This window comes from Protomyctophum parallelum (assembly GCF_964188405.1).
Source record: "Protomyctophum parallelum genome assembly, chromosome: 3".
In the NCBI taxonomy this organism is placed as follows: Eukaryota; Metazoa; Chordata; class Actinopteri; order Myctophiformes; family Myctophidae; genus Protomyctophum; species Protomyctophum parallelum.
In genome coordinates, this window is record NC_139698.1 from 3511539 (window position 1) to 3531383 (window position 19845).

A 19845-nucleotide genomic window follows, 5' to 3' on the forward strand; every position below is an offset into this window, starting at 1 on the left:
CTATTTAATTAATTATTTACATTAATTAATTAATACATTATTTTAAACTAAGTAATTAAACCCCTCTTTCTTTTTTGTTCTGAAAATGTCTAAACACCACGCACAGAAATGTAGTATTGATATATATGGGGGACATGGGGAGACCAACCTAGTCCCCATATATGGGGGACAAGGGGAGACCAACCTAGTCCCCATATATGGGGGACAAGGGGAGACCAACCTAGTCCCCATATATGGGGGACAAGGGGAGACCAACCTAGTCCCCATATATGGGGGACAAGGGGAGAGCAACCTAGTCCCCATATATGGGGGACAAGGGGAGAGCAACCTAGTCCCCATATATGGGGGACAAGGGGAGAGCAACCTAGTCCCCATATATGGGGGACAAGGGGAGAGCAACCTAGTCCCCATATATGGGGGACAAGGGGAGAGCAACCTAGTCCCCATATATGGGGGACAAGGGGAGAGCAACCTAGTCCCCATATATGGGGGACAAGGGGAGAGCAACCTAGTCCCCATATATGGGGGACAAGGGGAGACCAACCTAGTCCCCATATATGGGGGACAAGGGGAGACCAACCTAGTCCCCATATATGGGGGACAAGGGGAGACCAACCTAGTCCCCATATATGGGGGACAAGGGGAGAGCAACCTAGTCCCCATATATGGGGGACAAGGGGAGACCAACCTAGTCCCCATATATGGGGGACATGGGGAGACCAACCTAGTCCCCATATATGGGGGACATGGGGAGACCAACCTAGTCCCCATATATGGGGGACATGGGGAGACCAACCTAGTCCCCATATATGGGGAACAAGGGGAGACCAACCTAGTCCCCATATATGGGGGACAAGGGGAGACCAACCTAGTCCCCATATATGGGGGACATGGGGAGACCAACCTAGTCCCCATATATGGGGGACAAGGGGAGAGCAACCTAGTCCCCATATATGGGGGACAAGGGGAGAGCAACGGACTTGAACTCATGCTTCCTTCATGCCTGAGTGTCCAAGTTGCTCCTTTACACCTGACAGGGGGGAGTTTCCCTGGTTGGACGTAGCACGTGGAAGGAACACGTTATTCCAACCAGTTCCTTTCCCCTCCATCAGGCGCCCCGGCTGGCCAGGGGGAGGCAGTATAGAGACCAGTTCCTTTCCCCTCCATCAGGCGCCCCGGCTGGCCAGGAGGAGGCAGTATAGAGACCAGGATTACTGCATGTTTGTTGTGAGGGTACCTACCTTTTTAATGTATTTAAATATGTCATTGTGACAGCCGCCGCCGCCCGACGACGATGAGGCGAGGACGGCCGCGTGTCAGCCGCCGCCGCGGCTCGGCCTCGGTCCCGCCGCCGCCGCCACCGCGGCCGCCCGGCCCACCAGAGCCACGGCCACGCCCTCCTCGGTTCCTCCTTCTCTTCCTCCTCCTCCTCCTCCGTCGGAGCACGCCTCCTCCCAAGAGGAGCAGCTGGTGTTTGAGCTGGAGTCGGTGACCACCAGCGTGGGGGAGGAGGAGGACACAGAGGCTGACCAGTCCCGCTCCCCTGGCCTTGTCCTGGAGAGGTTCCTGACCACCAGACACTGCAGGAGCCTCCACAGAGCACCGCAGGTGAGACTGACCGGGGTGATCGGGCCCTGGGCCCTATCGGGGTGGATGTGGCCCTGGCTATCGGGGTGGATCGGGCCCTGGGCCCTATCGGGGTGATCGGGCCCTGGGCCCTATCGGGGTGGATTGGGCCCAGGCTATCGGGGTGGATCGGGCCCTGGGCCCTATCGGGGTGATCGGGCCCTGGGCCCTATCGGGGTGGATTGGGCCCAGGCTATCGGGGTGGATCGGACTGTGGCGCTGACTGACCGCTGTGTCGTTCCCATCCCTAGGACACGGACCCCGAGGACGAGGAAGGCCAGGTGATGAAGAGGCAGATGGAGCAGAGCTCCCAGCATGTCAGGAGTGTTCTGGTGAAGCAGGAGATGATCCATCCTCCTCTTCCTCCTCCTCCTCTTCCTCCTCCTCCGCCCTCGCAGCAGGCTCAGTTCGGGGCTCTCCCCAGGCAGGCTCCTCCTGGGAGACACACCCAGTGGAGGGCGGAAGACTGCTCTGCTGCAGGTAACTAACCACCACAACACACACGCATCAAGATTCAAGACTTTATTGCCATGTCAACATAGTTGATTGGAATTTGTTTCAGTGCACTAAAAACATACATACACATCACATAATCAGACAGAACACGATACAAAAGTACAGACATCATATGAGGGGGACCAATAAATAAGAAGAATGCAAAACGTTGCAATTCATGTTGAATAAATAAAAAGCAAATTCATCACAGTTCATCGTTTTACAAAGCAGCTTCACGCTGTAAAGTGCGAGTGAAAAGAGGGTCAGCATTCAGGAGGCGAACAGCCTCGGGATAAGTGCTGTTCTTAAAGTGGCAGGTATTGCACTTTAGAGACCGGAGTCTCTTACCTGAGGGCAGGGGTGCGAAAAGAGAGCAGGCAGGGTGGGAGGGGTCGGCAATCACCTTCTGCATTCTGCGCTTAGTGCGTATGGTGTAGATAGAGGAGACGGATGGGAGGTCGAGGCCAATGATTTTTGACGCTGTGCGCACCACCCTTTCCAACCGTTTCCTCTCTAAGACGGTGGTGTTTCCATACCACACTGTGACTGAGAAGACGAGGACACTCTCCACAGTGGCTCTGTAGAAGTGAACCAACGCCTCCCCAGTCACACCGAACTTCTTTAAGAGGCGTAGGAAGTGAAGCCTCTGGTGGGCTTTACTCAAGATGTTAATGTGTTAACTTCCCATTTCAGGGAGCAGCATATAGTGGTGCCAAGGAATTTAAAACTGTCGACCCTTTCGACAGGCTGGTCGTCGATAACCAGGGATGGGGGGATAATCCCCTTTTTCCGGAAATCAAAGATAATTTCTTTGGTCTTAGCCAGGTTTAGGATAAGGTTATTCAAAGTGCACCAGTCTACGAGGGCTGCCACCTCGGCCCTGTAGGCTGATTCGTCACCATTTGTAATATAGCCAACGACAGTTGTGTCATCTGCATATTTAAAAAAAGAAACAAATTGAGAATGTGAAATAAAGTCATTGGTATAAAGTGCGAAGAGGAGGGCTGAGAGAACACAGCCCTGGGGGGCCCCAGTGTTAAGAGTCCTGGATTGAGAGAGCATGTTGCCAATCTTAACCACTTGCTTCCGGTTTGACAGAAAGTCTAAAATCCAGAGACAAAGAGAGTGATTAATACCCATGGCCAAGAGCTTATCAAATAATTTGATGGGCAGAATCGTGTTAAACGCAGAACTGAAATCAATAAATAAAACTCTAACATATGTGGCAGGGGCTTCCAGGTGCTGTAGGATACTGTGGAGGCACAGAGACACAGCATCCTCTACAGACCTGTTAGCTCGATAGGCAAACTGGAAGTAATCCATCTCAACATTGGACAGGCGATTACAGACAATGCGTTCAAATATTTTCATTACGACAGAGGTCAAGGCGACAGGCCTGTAGTCATTCATGCTAACAGCATTAGGCTTCTTAGGGACAGGTATAACCACAGCAGATTTAAAACAAGCAGGGACTTTGCATAGTGTAAGAGACCAGTTAAAAATACCAGTAAAGACAGGAGATAATTGGTGGGCACAGTGCTTTAAAGTAAAAGCAGAGACCTGATCTAGGCCTGCTGCTGTTTTGTTTAAGGAGGAGGGTTCTTACCTCTTGCTCACTAATTATAAAGGGTAGTTTGCTGCTGCTTCACTGGGATGGACATCTCTGGGCATGTCAAATCTACAATAGAACTCGTTCAATCTATCAGGGAGGAGGGGGGTCATCATCTGGGGCTCGGCGGCTGCCTTTATACCCTGTGATGGTCTGCATCCCTTGCCAAACACCCTTGGTGCCATTGGCACGTAGCTTGGCTTGCAGACTGTCATTATATTTGGCTTTAGCTTTTTTCACAGCATGTTCAAACTCATATCTGGCTAATTTAAAAGCCTCTTTGTTGTTCGTTTTTCTTTGAGCAGAGGGTTTTAACCTCTTTACTGAACCAAGGTTTGTTATGGCTAAAAACAGTAACAGTCTTAGATGGGATACAGAGAGACTCAGAGAACTGTATGTAGGAGGTAACTGTGTCAGTATACTCATCCAGGTCATTGCATGCATCTTGAAAAACAGACCAGTCAGTTAAATCAAGGCAGGCACTCAGGCTATCAGCAGCCTCAGGGGACCATTGTCTTACAGTCTTAGAGCAACGTTTGTTGGTCTTCAGCTGCTGACGATACTGGGGGATCAGTAAGATAGAGTTATGGTCCGACAGACCGAGGGGGGCACGCACCACGGCATGAAACGCGTGGGGTATGGTGCTGTAGCACTGGTCAAGAGTTTTCTCACCTCTAGTGGCAGCGTGGATCTGTTGTTTATACCGCGGAAGCGACTTCCTCAAGTTAACATGGTTCAGATCTCCCATAATAAGGACCGCTGAATGTGGATGGGCATTTTCCAATTCCGTGATATGTGCAGCTAGCTGTCGGGCAGCTGACATTGCTCCAGCCTGTGGGGGGATGTACACAGCTACCAAGATGATTGAAGCAAATTCCCTCGGGAGGTAGAAGGGTCTGCATCGGATGCTAAGAGACTCGAGCTCTGGCGAACATGATCGGTGTAGAACTTTAGTGTCAGAGCACCATCTGTCTTTCACGTAGAAACAAACTCCTCCTCCGCGGCGTTTCAGCGAGTCCTCAGTCCGGTCTGTGCGGTGAAGAGTGTAGCCAGGTAATACCACAGCTGAGTCGGTGACACATTCGCGCAGCCATGTCTCTGTGAGGCAGAGCACGGAGCAGTCCGAGACGTCACGCTTGGAGTTGACGACAAGAGATAGTTCATCCATTTTGTTCGTTAGAGATCTAACGTTGGATAAAAGAATGCAGGGCAGCGGGGAGCGAAGTTTTCGGCGGCGGAGTCTCACCAAGGCACCGGCTCGCCTGCCTCTCTTCCTGGGTAGAGCGTAGCGGCGGCTCCTGCTGCGACCAGCATCAGTGTTAGTCACGTCTGTTTGCTTTACAAAGTTGTTAGACGAAAACAAAAGTTGCGGTGGGGAAAGCTGAAAGCTGTCTCTGATGTACAGCAACTCGGTCCTCTCATACTTCAGACAATCCACTCGTTCAAACGTAAAACACGCAACAAACAAACAAACAATGAGCCAGACCAGCACTATGTCGCCATGCAACGGCGCCATCATGATCATGCTGTGCGTTGTAACTTGGCACACACATTTTTTTAATCTGATCTCAGGTCGAAATGGGTTAACCGTAGAGTAACAAAAGGAGAGAGGCTGAACCGGAAGGTATTAACCATGGCGTAATAAAAGGATAGAGGCTGAACCGGAGCAGTCAGGAAAGCGGTCAGGGTTTAGAAGGTCTCGCCTGTAGTCTTTGCCTCAACAACAACTGTTGTTTGACCGATTGGGAATGCCTCGCCGTTAGTTTCTCCAGGAGGAGCAGAGAGCGACCCGTCGTCCAGCGCTCCTCCGGCGGAGAACGCGGCGGCCTGCACCGACCTCTGCAACAGCGACGCCTACTCCAGCTCGTCAGTGGACCTGGGCAACAGCGAACCCTATGGTTCGTCAGTGGACCTGGGCAACAGTGACCCCTACAGTTCGCCGGCGGACCTGGTCAACAGCAGACAGTGCATCTTCTACCCGGTCAAGGAGGAGGAGAGGGAGGTGCTACTGGGAGCCACACCCACTGGCGGCAGCGCCCCGCGCCGCGCCGATCGCCACTCTGCCGCCGATGATGACATTAGTAAGTTATTATTGTTGTCGTTGTTGTCGTCGTAAGCTTTATTTGAACCCGTTTAGACCTCAGGGACGCCTTATGGATTTGAACCACTTTGAACATTATTTTAAACTTTAGCTGTTGAAAAATATCAGATCTACAAGCTCATAGTGCGGCACCGAGTGCCGCGCTACGAGCTTGTAGATCTGATATTTTTTGAAAAATCTTGAAAATGTGGAGCAAATCTTTGGAATATAATTTTACTCTTTCACAGCAAACGTTTTTAACTAAAATATTAGCTTCTGGGGGGGTCCCTGGAACAACATATTTTGAGATGGGGGTCGGCGGCCAATTACATATAATTCTGGGGGTCCTTGACATTAAATGGTTTGAGAACGACTGACATGGAAACAGATTTTTCAGAAAACTGTCAGGACTTAGATGACATTATTTTGTAGAATCTGTTCTCAGGTTTCAATGGATTAAAAAAAACTACCTTTTTTTCCACTGACAAACTCAATGGAAACTAAATGAAAACTAAGCTATGACGACTAAAACTGAGAATAAATATTAGAAATATTAATAAAAACTAGACTAAAATGTTAGGAAGGGACTAGTGGGCAAGAGATCCAGTATACGTTATTTTACACTTGAAGTGGACTCGGTCCCAGACCTTTTTTTCCTCCCTGGAAATAAAAACGTCTGGGTTTCCGAGGCTAGTTCGTCGGAAACTGCCCATAGATCCGAAGTCCCGTTAGTCCGAACATGCACTGCTCCCGTGCTTGCGGTTAGGTTTAGGTTTGCTCCCGTGCTTGCGGTTAGGTTTAGGTTTGCTCCCGTGCTTGCGGTTAGGTTTAGGTTTGCTCCCGTGCTTGCGGTTAGGTTTAGGTTAGGGTTAGAGATAGGGATAGTAATTTCAGAACAATGAACCTTCTGACTAATGACACGGCACCAGTTCGTCACTGGCTTCCATTTGACAAAGGCCATAGTTTGTTGTGATCGCAACACAAGTCCCGACTAGACGCGAGAGACCTGGGGCAGACAAAACCCACACAGTTACATTTATTACTGAGACGAGATAGAGAAAAAAACCCAATTATAAAATGTGTAAAAATGCATACAGAATGACTGTACTTTGTTTTGTTCTGCTTCAGATGACTGCAGTCCAGAGGTTGAAGAGAGCGAGGAGGCGGGGCTCCTCGACGGACCCTTCAACCATTATGACAACATGGACGAAGGTACATTCTACAACAGGTCGTTTCGAGGAAGCAATCTGATTGGTTGAAACGGCTTCTAGCCGTGGATCAAACCAGCACCATTCACCACCTCAACAAAACAACAAAACAAAGAATTCAGCTGCTCTGTTCTCCCAGAGCGCTAGCAAACTCGGTGGTTAGGCTAGCTAGTTTCTTGGGACATATGTGGTCGTAGTGACTACATCTGTCATTAAAAGAAAATATTTTTTCAGTGATTTTCTTAGTTTTAAGGGTAACTTGTAGAATTGCAATATTACTTCAGTGATGCTTGCGGAACTCGACTTTGTCTCGTTCCTTGCGCATCACTGTCGCGGCAATAATCACGTTAAACCACACCCTATTGTGGTTGTAGGGGAGGATATGTTCAGGGCTGCACACAACTCTTTTGGTCTAGTACTCAGAGGAGCACCTGGAGGAGTTAGTTGGTGCTCCTAAAATGCGGCGACCCGTCTCGCCGGATGGATAAAATAGGGATGCATGAATAACTTATAGCAAAAGGATATTTATTGGATAAGTGGGGACTGGGGAGTCAATGGAGAGTATTGCAACTCTAGATTCATCCCATTATACAAATACATCTAGAGTTGCAAATTGCAGCTATAGGTCCATGTGTATTCCAGCCCTATATGCATATTCTAATACAAACTTCTTAATACTTCCTAAGGATAATATGAGCATCAAAGCAATATTTAATTTAAATAGCCGATCTACTAGCTCACAACGTGTTGCGGAGGCGACACGTTGTGAGCTTGCAGATCAGCTATTGCCTATTTGTTTAACATACGACACGTCGTACGGCGAAGCATACGTCAGGCTTCCCTCTCGTTTTTAGCCGAGGGGATGTACACACAGTCAACACAGAGTCAGACAGTCAGACACACATGGCTCCTCGGTGCAAAATAAACAGTGTACACTACCCGACTTTACGATAATAAGGGACAGTATGTCGGGACACGCTGTTGTCATGTTGATAAGCTTCATATTGTGCAGCAGCCGTGCCAGTCCGTGAGAGAAGGCATCGCACACGAGCAACTTGCTCCAGCACCCGGAAAACAAGCGGTGAGCAGCTTGGAATAGAGTGGATCCTCCCTCGTTTGACTAAGGACGCGCTGTGATTGGCCACAATGGCCAGTGCACTTGTGCAAGACGTGCTGTGATTGGCCAGTAGTAGCTACTTTGAGTGGGAGTCAGTGGGAAATGCTCTCGCCACAGAATGTGCTAGTATTCTGGCCATGATAATCATTCTGTGCGGCCCCGGCTGTTTGTACGCAGAAGTGCTTCCCGGCGCTTGATTGACAGCGCATTATGGATTTTGACGGCGCATGCGCACTGGCGCACCACTTAGGTGCAGCCCTGGATATAGATGTAATAATGTCTTCATATTGTTCTCGTAGAGGAGGATATACAGTAGATGTAATAATGTCTTCATATTGTTCTCGTAGGGGAGGAGGAGACGGAGGCCGAGTGGCAGAGCGCTCCCCAGCTGCGTGACTTCCTCCTGCAGAGTTCTGACGAGGAGGACGGTGATGTGTGCGATCTATCGGACCGCCCGCCTCACCGCGAGGCACAGACCATGGCCTCCTATCACCGCGAGGCACAGACCATGGCCTCCTATCACCGCGACAACCACAGCGACCGCCCTCTGGAGACACGCAGGTACACGACAACCACAGCGCCCCCTGGAGACACACAGGTACATGACAACCACAGTGGAGACACACAGGTACATGACAACCACAGTGGAGACACACAGGTACATGACAACCACAGTGGAGACACACAGTCACAGATACATGACAACCACAGTGGAGACACTCAGGTACACGACAACCACAGTGGAGACACTCAGGTACATGACAACCACAGTGGAGACACTCAGGTACACGACAACCACAGTGGAGACACACAGGTACATGACAACCACAGTGGAGACACACAGTCACAGATACATGACAACCACAGTGGAGACACTCAGGTACACGACAACCACAGTGGAGACACACAGGTACATGACAACCACAGTGGAGACACACAGTCACAGATACATGACAACCACAGTGGAGACACTCAGGTACACGACAACCACAGTGGAGACACTCAGATACATGACAACCACAGTGGAGACACTCAGGTACACGACAACCACAGTGGAGACACACAGGTACATGACAACCACAGTGGAGACACACAGTCACAGATACATGACAACCACAGTGGAGACACTCAGGTACACGACAACCACAGTGGAGACACTCAGGTACATGACAACCACAGTGGAGACACACAGGTACATGACAACCACAGTGGAGACACACAGGTACATGACAACCACAGTGGAGACACACAGGTACATGACAACCACAGTGGAGACACTCAGGTACACGACAACCACAGTGGAGACACTCAGGTACATGACAACCACAGTGGAGACACACAGGTACATGACAACCACAGTGGAGACACACAGGTACATGACAACCACAGTGGAGACACACAGGTACATGACAACCACAGTGGAGACACTCAGGTACATGACAACCACAGTGGAGACACTCAGGTACATGACAACCACAGTGGAGACACACAGGTACATGACAACCACAGTGGAGACACTCAGGTACATGACAACCACAGTGGAGACACACAGGTACATGACAACCACAGTGGAGACACACAGGTACATGACAACCACAGTGGAGACACACAGGTACACGACAACCACAGTGGAGACACTCAGGTACATGACAACCACAGTGGAGACACACAGGTACATGACAACCACAGTGGAGACACACAGGTACATGACAACCACAGTGGAGACACACAGGTACACGACAACCACAGTGGAGACACACAGGTACATGACAACCACAGTGGAGACACACAGGTACATGACAACCACAGTGGAGACACACAGGTACATGACAACCACAGTGGAGACACACAGGTACATGACAACCACAGTGGAGACACTCAGGTACATGACAACCACAGTGGAGACACACAGGTACATGACAACCACAGTGGAGACACTCAGGTACACGACAACCACAGTGGAGACACACAGGTACAAGACAACCACAGTGGAGACACACAGGTACATGACAACCACAGCGACCGCCCTCTGGAGACACACAGGTACATGACAACCACAGTGGAGACACTCAGGTACATGACAACCACAGTGGAGACACTCAGGTACACGACAACCACAGTGGAGACACACAGGTACACGACAACCACAGTGGAGACACTCAGGTACATGACAACCACAGTGGAGACACACAGGTACATGACAACCACAGTGGAGACACACAGGTACATGACAACCACAGTGGAGACACTCAGGTACACGACAACCACAGTGGAGACACTCAGGTACATGACAACCACAGCGACCTCTGGAGACACTCAGGTACATGACAACCACAGTGGAGACACTCAGGTACATGACAACCACAGTGGAGACACTCAGGTACATGACAACCACAGTGGAGACACTCAGGTACATGACAACCACAGTGGAGACACACAGGTACATGACAACCACAGTGGAGACACTCAGGTACATGACAACCACAGTGGAGACACTCAGGTAAATGACAACCACAGTGGAGACACACAGGTACATGACAACCACAGTGGAGACACACAGTCACATGACAACCACAGTGGAGACACACAGGTACATGACAACCACAGTGGAGACACTCAGGTACATGACAACCACAGTGGAGACACACAGGTACATGACAACCACAGTGGAGACACACAGGTACATGACAACCACAGTGGAGACACTCAGGTACATGACAACCACAGTGGAGACACACAGGTACATGACAACCACAGTGGAGACACACAGGTACATGACAACCACAGTGGAGACACTCAGGTACATGACAACCACAGTGGAGACACTCAGGTACATGACAACCACAGCGCCCCCTGGAGACACACAGGTACATGACAACCACAGTGGAGACACTCAGGTACATGACAACCACAGTGGAGACACACAGGTACATGACAACCACAGTGGAGACACTCAGGTACATGACAACCACAGTGGAGACACTCAGGTACATGACAACCACAGTGGAGACACTCAGGTACATGACAACCACAGTGGAGACACACAGGTACATGACAACCACAGCGACCGCCCTCTGGAGACACTCAGGTACATGACAACCACAGCGCCCCCTGGAGACACACAGGTACATGACAACCACAGTGCCCCCTGGAGACATACAGGTACATGACAATGACAATCTCTCACCCATTTGCTTACTATGTGGGTCAATTTTTTATTTTTATGGCTTTGTTACTGCCTGGCTGTCACTCTGGGGACAGCCAGGCAGTGGGACGTGCGTCGAGGACCTCCCTAGGGAGGCGCCCGAGAGGCATCCTAACCAGATGCCCCGGGGTCTCCTCCCAGTGGGACGTGGTCCTTGGTCTGCCCCGGGGGTCTCCTCCCAGTGGGACGTGGTCCTTGGTCTGCCCCGGGGTCTCCTCCCAGTGGGACGTGGTCCTTGGTCTGCCCCGGGGGTCTCCTCCCAGTGGGACGTGGTCCTTGGTCTGCCCCGGGGTCTCCTCCCAGTGGGACGTGGTCCTTGGTCTGCCCCGGGGTCTCCTCCCAGTGGGACGTGATCCTTGGTCTGCCCTGGGGTCTCCTCCCAATGGGACGTGATCCTTGTTCTGCCCCGGGGTCTCCTCCCAGTGGGACGTGGTCCTTGGTCTGCCCCGGGGTCTCCTCCCAGTGGGACGTGCGTCGACGACCTCCCTATAGGGAGGTGCCCGAGAGGCATCCTAACCAGATGCCCCGAACCACCTCAGCTGGCTCCTTTCCAGGCCTATATATTTGCTTCTCCTTTTTGCTAACTTGTGAATTCCGTCTTCTCCAGCGTGTCTCCTCCAGGAAGCCCGTCCCGTCCCAGAGAGCCCATGGAGTACTTCTCGGGGTATTTCGGTCGGGACACGTGGGTGGAGATCGCCCGGAGCACCAACGGCCTGTCCAAGCTGCCCAGTCAGCCCACCACCGCCAGAGAGGTGGCGCAGTATGTGGGCATCCACATCGCCATGGGAACCCTGAAGGTCAGTATGTGTGCATCCACATCGCCGTGGGAACCCTGAAGGTCTGTGTTCACCCTTCTGTGACAGTCTCACCATGCGTTAGGCTGTGACAGCACGTCTCTCTCTCTCTCTCTGAGGGAGATTTGGAGTGTGTGGATGGCTTGTTAACGACCGTCGTCGTCTCATTGATCTCATCCATTGGACTCATAGTGAAATTAGCCCTTGGACTGAGATGAGATTTGAAAGGCATAACCCTCCCCGGTGTTCCTCCAGAACCTAAACATGGACCTGTCTCTTGGTGTCTTTGCCTCATGGTGTGGCCAGGGCTCGACAGTGCGACTAGGTACTCGCATTTGCGACAAAAAATATCACAGTGCGACTTGTAAAATTAAATTTGTCGCACAGGTGCGACTACAGGATTTGACCATTCAATCGTGATAAAGAGAAGTCTCTGTCTACAGCAAGTGCACATTCTATAGTCGCGGTTCTATACCTAAATTTATATTTCTGAACGGCGGTGTCGTTCGCCAAAAAGAGAAGAGCTGCAAGCTAACAACGTGTCGAGGCTCAATGCGGTGTTCATTTGGAGATCTGTCTCCTTTGCTCCCACCGCCCCTCCCCTCACTGTGTTGTTTCTCCGTGCTCTTCTAGCGGCAGTCAGAAAATAAGTCAGAGCGGGATAGCATTAGCATGATGGCACAGAGTCAGAAGGAATTGCTTGGACCCGACACGTTATTTGCAAAGTTTGTTTGTAATGCTCAGGGTTAAGTTCAAGTTCAAGTTCAAACGTAACTTACTTTTAACCAAACGCGGGTGAAACAGCGTGCAGCCGTGCACGCACACGCGCACACACACACATGGAGTGGACGGATTGCTTAGCGTTTGCTTACAAAAGCGTGTGCCCAGCATAAATGATAATGCGAATGACCGAACTGGCTGGATTACCGTATTAATATCAGTCAGTCAGTCAAAGCCAAGGAGAATGTTACAATACTAATTCACCATCGAGCAGCCTCTGCACTGTCTGAATGTCACACTAACATGATAGAAAACAGAAGGATAAAAACGGATAGCCTGTCTATCCATCAATGAGCAACATATTATCTATCTAGCTCTGGTCCATATAGCTCTAATGTGTTGCACGTATTAGAGGTATGGAACAGAGCTACTATCGATCTATCTACAAAGTATTAGCATAAAACAAATTGATTATATAGATTATATGAAAACAAACATAACAATGATATCATGATGAATATCACTATTTTGTGATAATTGCTGAAAAGATAGTGATATAATATTTTGACATTATTTTCCACCCCTACCTCATATCACTTCATTAAAGAAAAATCACACCCATGTTAAGTGAGGGGCGCTCTTGTCAGACTCATCATCAGATATCATCTCATACTGGCCAATCAGAATGCCTGTTGCCTGTGATTGGTTAGCTGATTTGCTCGTTTACATATGACATACATCTTTCCTTCAATGTCAATGGCGTTTAATTTATGTCATATTTAGCAGAATTTTGACGTAATTTCTCTGTTGATTGTCAATGGCTCATTTTGAGATGTGTGGGGACAAAGGCTGTATATAGGAGGGGCTAGCGCCCCTTAAAAATACATCATTTTTCATCGTGCTCCTAAAATAATTTGTGTGCTACTAGATTTTTCAACTTAGGCGCACACGTGCTACTTGGAAAAATGCTAAGCGTCGAGCCCTGGGTGTGGTCCATGGACCTGTCTCTTAGTGTCTCATGGTGTGGTCCATGGACCTGTCTCTTAGTGTCTCATGGTGTGGTCCATGGACCTGTCTCTTAGTGTCTCATGGTGTGGTCCATGGACCTGTCTCTTAGTGTCTCATGGTGTGGTCCATGGACCTGTCTCTTAGTGTCTCATGGTGTGGTCCATGGACCTGTCTCTTAGTGCCTCATGGTGTGTTCCATGGACCTGTGTCTTAGTGTCTCATGGTGTGTTCATTGTGTTGTCTCAGTTTCCCAGTCTGAAGCTGTACTGGCAGGATGTCACCAGGGTGGCGCTCATCGCCGACGCCATGCCACTGTCCCGGTTTCTGCAGCTGTCTCACAAGTTGAGGCTGGCGTCCTCCAGACCTCCGGGAGCTGCAGAGTCCAGACCCCCAAACGACGCACCATCTAGACCCCCGAACAACACAGGGTCCAGACCTTCAAACAACGCACCATCCAGAACCCCAAACAACGCAGGGTCCAGACCTTCAAACAACGCACCATCCAGAACCCCAAACAACGCAGGGTCCAGACCCCCGAATGACACATCGCTCAGACCCACAGGCGACGCACAGCCCAGAGCCCCGAACGACGCACCGTCTAGACCCCCAAGCGATGCAGCGTCCAGACCCCCAGACGACGCGCTGGCCGCGTCGACTCCGGCCGCGTCCAGCCGCTGTAACGGTGGCGTCCGCGGCCTGGACCCCGTCAGAGGCCACGAGCAGAGCGACGGCACCACGGTAGGTCGTCGTTATCGTTTTATCACCGTAAAAATAAAGAACACTCGCGATAATCGTGTCGTGCTACAGAGCTTTTCATTACAATCAGTGCCGGAAGTTCTTCAAAATAGGAGCTCTGGGGTGCCAGAGTTGTCTGAGCGCTTTTACTCTGAAAGCCACGACCCGGAAACAATCTACTAAAAAAAGTTGACTTTACATTGCTATAGAGAGAGACGGACGAGGAGCAGAAATGAAGCGCCTGCATATTGATCCGTTCATCACCACGGAGAGCGCCTTGGATTAGGAGAGACGAGTCATTCTTTCCGCCGCGCTAACAGCTATTCTTATCTCGCCCCGGTGTCATTGAGGATGCGCTAGGACGTACTGGTATGTCCTATGTGCGCGTCGCTAGGTGGCGCTATGACGTCTGGGTACGTCGTATGTACGGAAACAGTTTTAATGGTGTTACTTTAGGGCGCCAATGACTCGACGACTTTCTGTCTGATATTAGACAGAAACTATAGAGACAAATTAATTTGTCTGCACTTATTTTTACAACTTATAAGCAACTCAACAGCTTTAGTTTTGGCTCTAAATGAATGGCGTGACTGTTGAGAGCCCAGCGTTTAGGTGCATATATATATATATATACCTCCATAGATTGATTACTTTATAAACAGTTCACAGAAAAAAGCACAGGAACGTAGCCTACAGTTCAATACAAGGTCTGCTAAGAGGATTTTATAATCCAAGAAAGCACTATGGCTTGTTTCCATTAGGGTAAGGGGTCCTTCATATTAAATTAATCTGAACATTAAAGACAACATTTGTCACCACAACAATATCATTATTATGTGTACTGTATATTTAATATACAGTACAAATTGCAACAATGTGTACTGTATATTGTATTTAATATACAGTACAAATTGCAACAATTTGTACTGTATATTGTATTTAATATACAGTACAAATTGTAACAATTTGTACTGTACCACCACCAGCACAAGCTGCGGTGGTGATGGTGAAGTTTAAAGGTATATTCAGTGATTTCACTCAAAAAACCTTAGGTTTCGTTTTTGGCTGTGGGACCCAGCCTTTCGTCCAATCAGGATAGAGAGTCAAAAACGAAACGTAAGGTTTTTTGACCCCCAGGGGTTAACTGGGGACAGGGAGGAACTCCTTATATGGCCAGCACACTCTATAGTAGGGAGGATTATCACAACAAAACAAAAAAATAAGTGATATTTGAATTAAGTGAAATCACTGAATATACCTTTAAATAATAGTTCCACCTCATAATTGTAAAGTGCATTTTCAATAATTGAATTAATGAATTTGTGTTTATTATGTACTTGGTTAGGTTACTGGTAGCCTCGATACCCAGGCTTTCATTTCGTCTGCGCGAAAGATGAAAGCCTGGAAAAAGCCGTGGGCTGAACCAGTCTAAAAGTGGGAGTCAACCCTTCCGGGTGGGCGTCGCTCTAAATGATGTGACGTAGCGCTGCACTAAGGGGGAGAGGAGGGGCCGGGGGTGACGGACAGATCGATGAGATCCAATCAGGGTGCGCGCATTTCTGAGGCGCGACCCGCCCCTCTAGACGAGAAATGTCTCTGTTTGGGTCAGGCTAGGTTACTGGTAGTTATAATATAAGCATAAAAAAGGGCAAAAAAATAATCTTAGGATCCGTTAAACTAAAGGACCACTTTTCAACCTATCTTCATACGTACATATCCTCACTAATAATCATGATAAAATGGCACAGTTTCTTTCTACTCAGTCTGCGTCTCATGTGGGCCGTTCAGAAACCGTCTTCCAGCGACGTGTCATTTTCACACGGTCCTCCTCGTCCCCTCCTATAGGCCCAGGTCAACGAGGAGGTCAACGAGGAGGTCAACGAGCCGGACCCCCTGTGGAAGGTCCGCTCCCTCCTGGCCCGCTTCCAGGCGGCGTTGGGGAAGCGTCCGGCGCCACCGGGGGAGGACGGACAGCAGTACGGCGTGGACCAGTACCGCGTCCCGCTGCAGGCGGCGACCCCCGGGGGGGGGAGGAGGGGGGCCCGGTGCCTCCAGGCCACGGTGCTGGTCGGACCGGGAGGTCTGGTCCGACGTCTGGAGCTCACGCTGGGCCGGGAGGAGGACAAGGAGGCCACGGTGGAGAGGCTGGTGGTGCCTCCAGGGAGAGACTGCATGGTGTTCCTCTGCAAGCAGGAGCTCTCTACGCCCGCCATGCTGGAGAGGCTGCTGGTAAAAATCACCATCCTACTGTGTGTGTGTGTGTGTGTTTGTGTTTGTGTGATGCACGTAACTCGAGAACCGTTCGCCCCACCGACTTCACATTCAACACACCCGTTCCACACCCCCACAGGGAGTGCAGTGCCCGGTATCGAGTCGGTCGGACGCATGGTTCTCCAGAACCACCATAAAAGGCTCTGCCAGGCGAATATGGTTTCATCTGCGGGTTTGAGTAAATGGTGCGCTGTGACTGGCCAGTCGCTGTGATTGACAGCCTACACCTAAACCTAACCCTAACCTTAACCTCAGTAAAACTATACCTAAACCTAACCCTAACCTTAACCTCAGTAAAACTATACCTAAACCTAACCCTAACCTTAACCTCAGTAAAACTATACCTAACCCTAACCCTAACCTTAACCTCAGTAAAACTATACCTAAACCTAACCCTAACCTTAACCTCAGTAAAACTATACCTAAACCTAACCCTAACCCTAACCTTAACCTCAGTAAAACTATACCTAAACCTAACCCTAACCCTAATCTTAACCTCAGTAAAACTATACCTAAACCTAACCCTAAGCCTAACCTTAACCTCAGTAAAACTATACCTAAACCTAACCTCAGTAAACTATACCTAAACCTAACCTCAGTAAAACTAACGCAGTGGCTGGGGGGCGTTTCCAAGAACCCGAATCCGCAGATGAAACCCTTTTAGCCTCTGCCAGTGGACCTAATCAGCCTAAGTCCCTCACCTGTGCAATTCCCAGCCTCTGCCTCAGCCAATTGATTGCCATGGCAACCCCACACCTGCAAATTGATTACTTAACCAGTACAGTTTTCACAGTTTACATACTCTTCAGGCACAGGCAGACAGATACAGAGATCTCCATATACAGTAAGGGGACACAGACAGATAGTTAATAACGGGTGCTATGACAAGTTGACAACGGGTATTATTAAGGCTCATACATACATCCAGTTTTTGGTGATAGGTTATCACCGTCTTGAATACAGGTTGTTTTCAGCATGCAAAATGACTTTTACTGGTTCTCTTCTCCACTATAGTCCCTTCCTAACATTTTAGTCTAGTTTTTATTTGTTGACGACGTAATTGTCAGTATATTTAGTCTCAGTTTTAGTCATCGTAGCTTTAGTTTTCATTTAGTTTCCATGTACGGTAGTTTTCGTCAGGGGAAAAAAGTTTTAGTCGACGGAAACAACCCCCATTCACCACCGTGTCTTTGCCCCTCCCCTTCCTTCCCTCCCCAGGCGTCCGGCGTGCACTGTGCGGGCCGCGTGGGCGGCGGCGGCGGCGGTGGCGCCCGCGAGGGCGGGGGGGGTCACGTGGGCGACCAGTTCGTGAGCTCGGACGGCCGGCTGGTGCTGAGGCGGGCGTGGCGCGGCTTCGTCCTGTCCACGGCGGGCAGCGGGCACCGCAGCATGGCACAGCTGGTGCAGCACTTCCACCGCGCCCAGGGCTGGGCCCGGCTCAGCCGAGAGCTACAGGGCCTGTACCGGACCCCTGTGGCCCCCAGCGCCGCCCCCACCCCCACCTCCACCTCCACCCAGCCCCCCGGCTGCTGGCCCCAGGCCCTGCTCTGGTTTCTGGTGGATCTGGCCCTGGTCAACGCCTGGCTTCAGTACAGGTATACACTTGCAGTTGTTGTTTTGTTTATTGTTTTTTGTTTGTTTATTGTTTATAAGGATCCCCATTAGCTTTTGCCTTGACAAAAGCTAGTCTTCCTGGGGTCCGACACAGACAAACATTTAACATTTAACAAAGGCAATACTTTTACAATTGTTTACAAACACTAACTCAATATAAAACATAGTAAAAATAAAAAATAAAATAAGAAATTAAAATAACATAGCAAAAATCACTTTCAATAAATTATGCATTTGAATTATTATTTTTCCCAGGGTTACTACAAGATGGTTTTCGTAAGGTTTTCTTTTAACTTGATTTTAAAGATGAATTTTGTATTTGTATTGGTTATATTGTTCGTAGGGATGCGCCGATATGTCGGCAACACATATCGGTATCGGCGTTTTTTTTGTTTTGTTTGGCCGTTATCGGTCAATATCGCTATCTTATCGCCAAGTAAAGCTGACATTAACCGATATTTATCGTTGCTGTTGTTGATAAGCAAACATTGTGCGCTGGCTATGTTGGTGTGTTGGTTATCTGCAGCCTACCGAGCTGTAGATTCTGAACCGTTATTTTTTTATAATGAAGATGTATTTGTTTCCCTGCCACAAAAGGCTGAAATAATAACACCAAAAAAAGAAATAATCGGTTTTAGGTATCGGCTATTGGCTAAATAGTTAGTTAGTTAGTTAGTTAGTTTCATTTATTGTCCACGTGTGGAAATTCGTCTTCGGTCTCAAACAGTAAAAAACAAACGGTTACAACAACAGCAACAACACTTAACACAATTATTTTCTCATGGCAAAAAGTGCAGGACAACAGTGGCAGATACATTGGAAAAGAAAACTAATCTAGCGAGACATGGTATCATTTAGTGCCTTAATGGCATTTGGTATGAAAGAATTTTTAAAAATGTTACGGTTAGCTCTTGGTACTTTGTACCGTCTACCAGAGGGAAGTAGTTGGAACTCGCTGCAGAGTGGATGAGAGGGGTCGTTTGCTATCTTGATAGCTTTTTTACGAAGTACCTCCTTTAGATACAGCCTAATTGTTGCTGTCTCTTCCCAATTATTTTTGAGGCTAGATTTACTATTCGCTGCAGCTTGCTTCTTCCTTTGACATTTAGATTGCCAAACCACATTGCCATGTTAAAAGTCAAGATTCCCTCTATCAGGTTTTTATAGACTGTTTCCATGATATGCTTGCTCACTCTAAAGGAGTTGAGCTTGCGTAGTAGGTGGAGGCGTTGGTTACAAGTTAAAAAAATCTGGTCAGTATTTTCACTGAAATTGAGTTTGCTGTCAATATATGTGCCTAAGTATTTAAAAGTGTCTACTACCTCCACTATTTGTCCACCAATTGTAATGGACTGCGCAGGTT

The 19845-nt window shown here is 49.0% G+C and overlaps 2 protein-coding genes across 2 annotated transcripts in view; both read left to right on the forward strand.

Annotated features, from left to right (window-relative positions):
- znf576.2 (zinc finger protein 576, tandem duplicate 2) overlaps nucleotides 1-19845 on the forward strand; it is a 104702-nt gene that overhangs the window by 55416 nt on the left and 29441 nt on the right. The gene's annotated exons all lie outside the window — the stretch shown is intronic.
- The window catches only part of znf576.1 (zinc finger protein 576, tandem duplicate 1), a gene marked incomplete at both ends in the record, with an annotated part of 62960 nt that overhangs the window by 40244 nt on the left and 2871 nt on the right, over nucleotides 1-19845 (forward strand). The window contains 9 exons of the mRNA XM_083761296.1: nucleotides 1276-1608; nucleotides 1878-2106; nucleotides 5494-5811; nucleotides 6939-7022; nucleotides 8483-8696; nucleotides 11948-12137; nucleotides 14109-14600; nucleotides 16443-16826; nucleotides 18087-18463. Of these exons, the coding sequence (XP_083617422.1) occupies nucleotides 1276-1608; nucleotides 1878-2106; nucleotides 5494-5811; nucleotides 6939-7022; nucleotides 8483-8696; nucleotides 11948-12137; nucleotides 14109-14600; nucleotides 16443-16826; nucleotides 18087-18463 (2621 nt within the window). The remainder of the gene's footprint in view (nucleotides 1-1275; nucleotides 1609-1877; nucleotides 2107-5493; nucleotides 5812-6938; nucleotides 7023-8482; nucleotides 8697-11947; nucleotides 12138-14108; nucleotides 14601-16442; nucleotides 16827-18086; nucleotides 18464-19845) is intronic.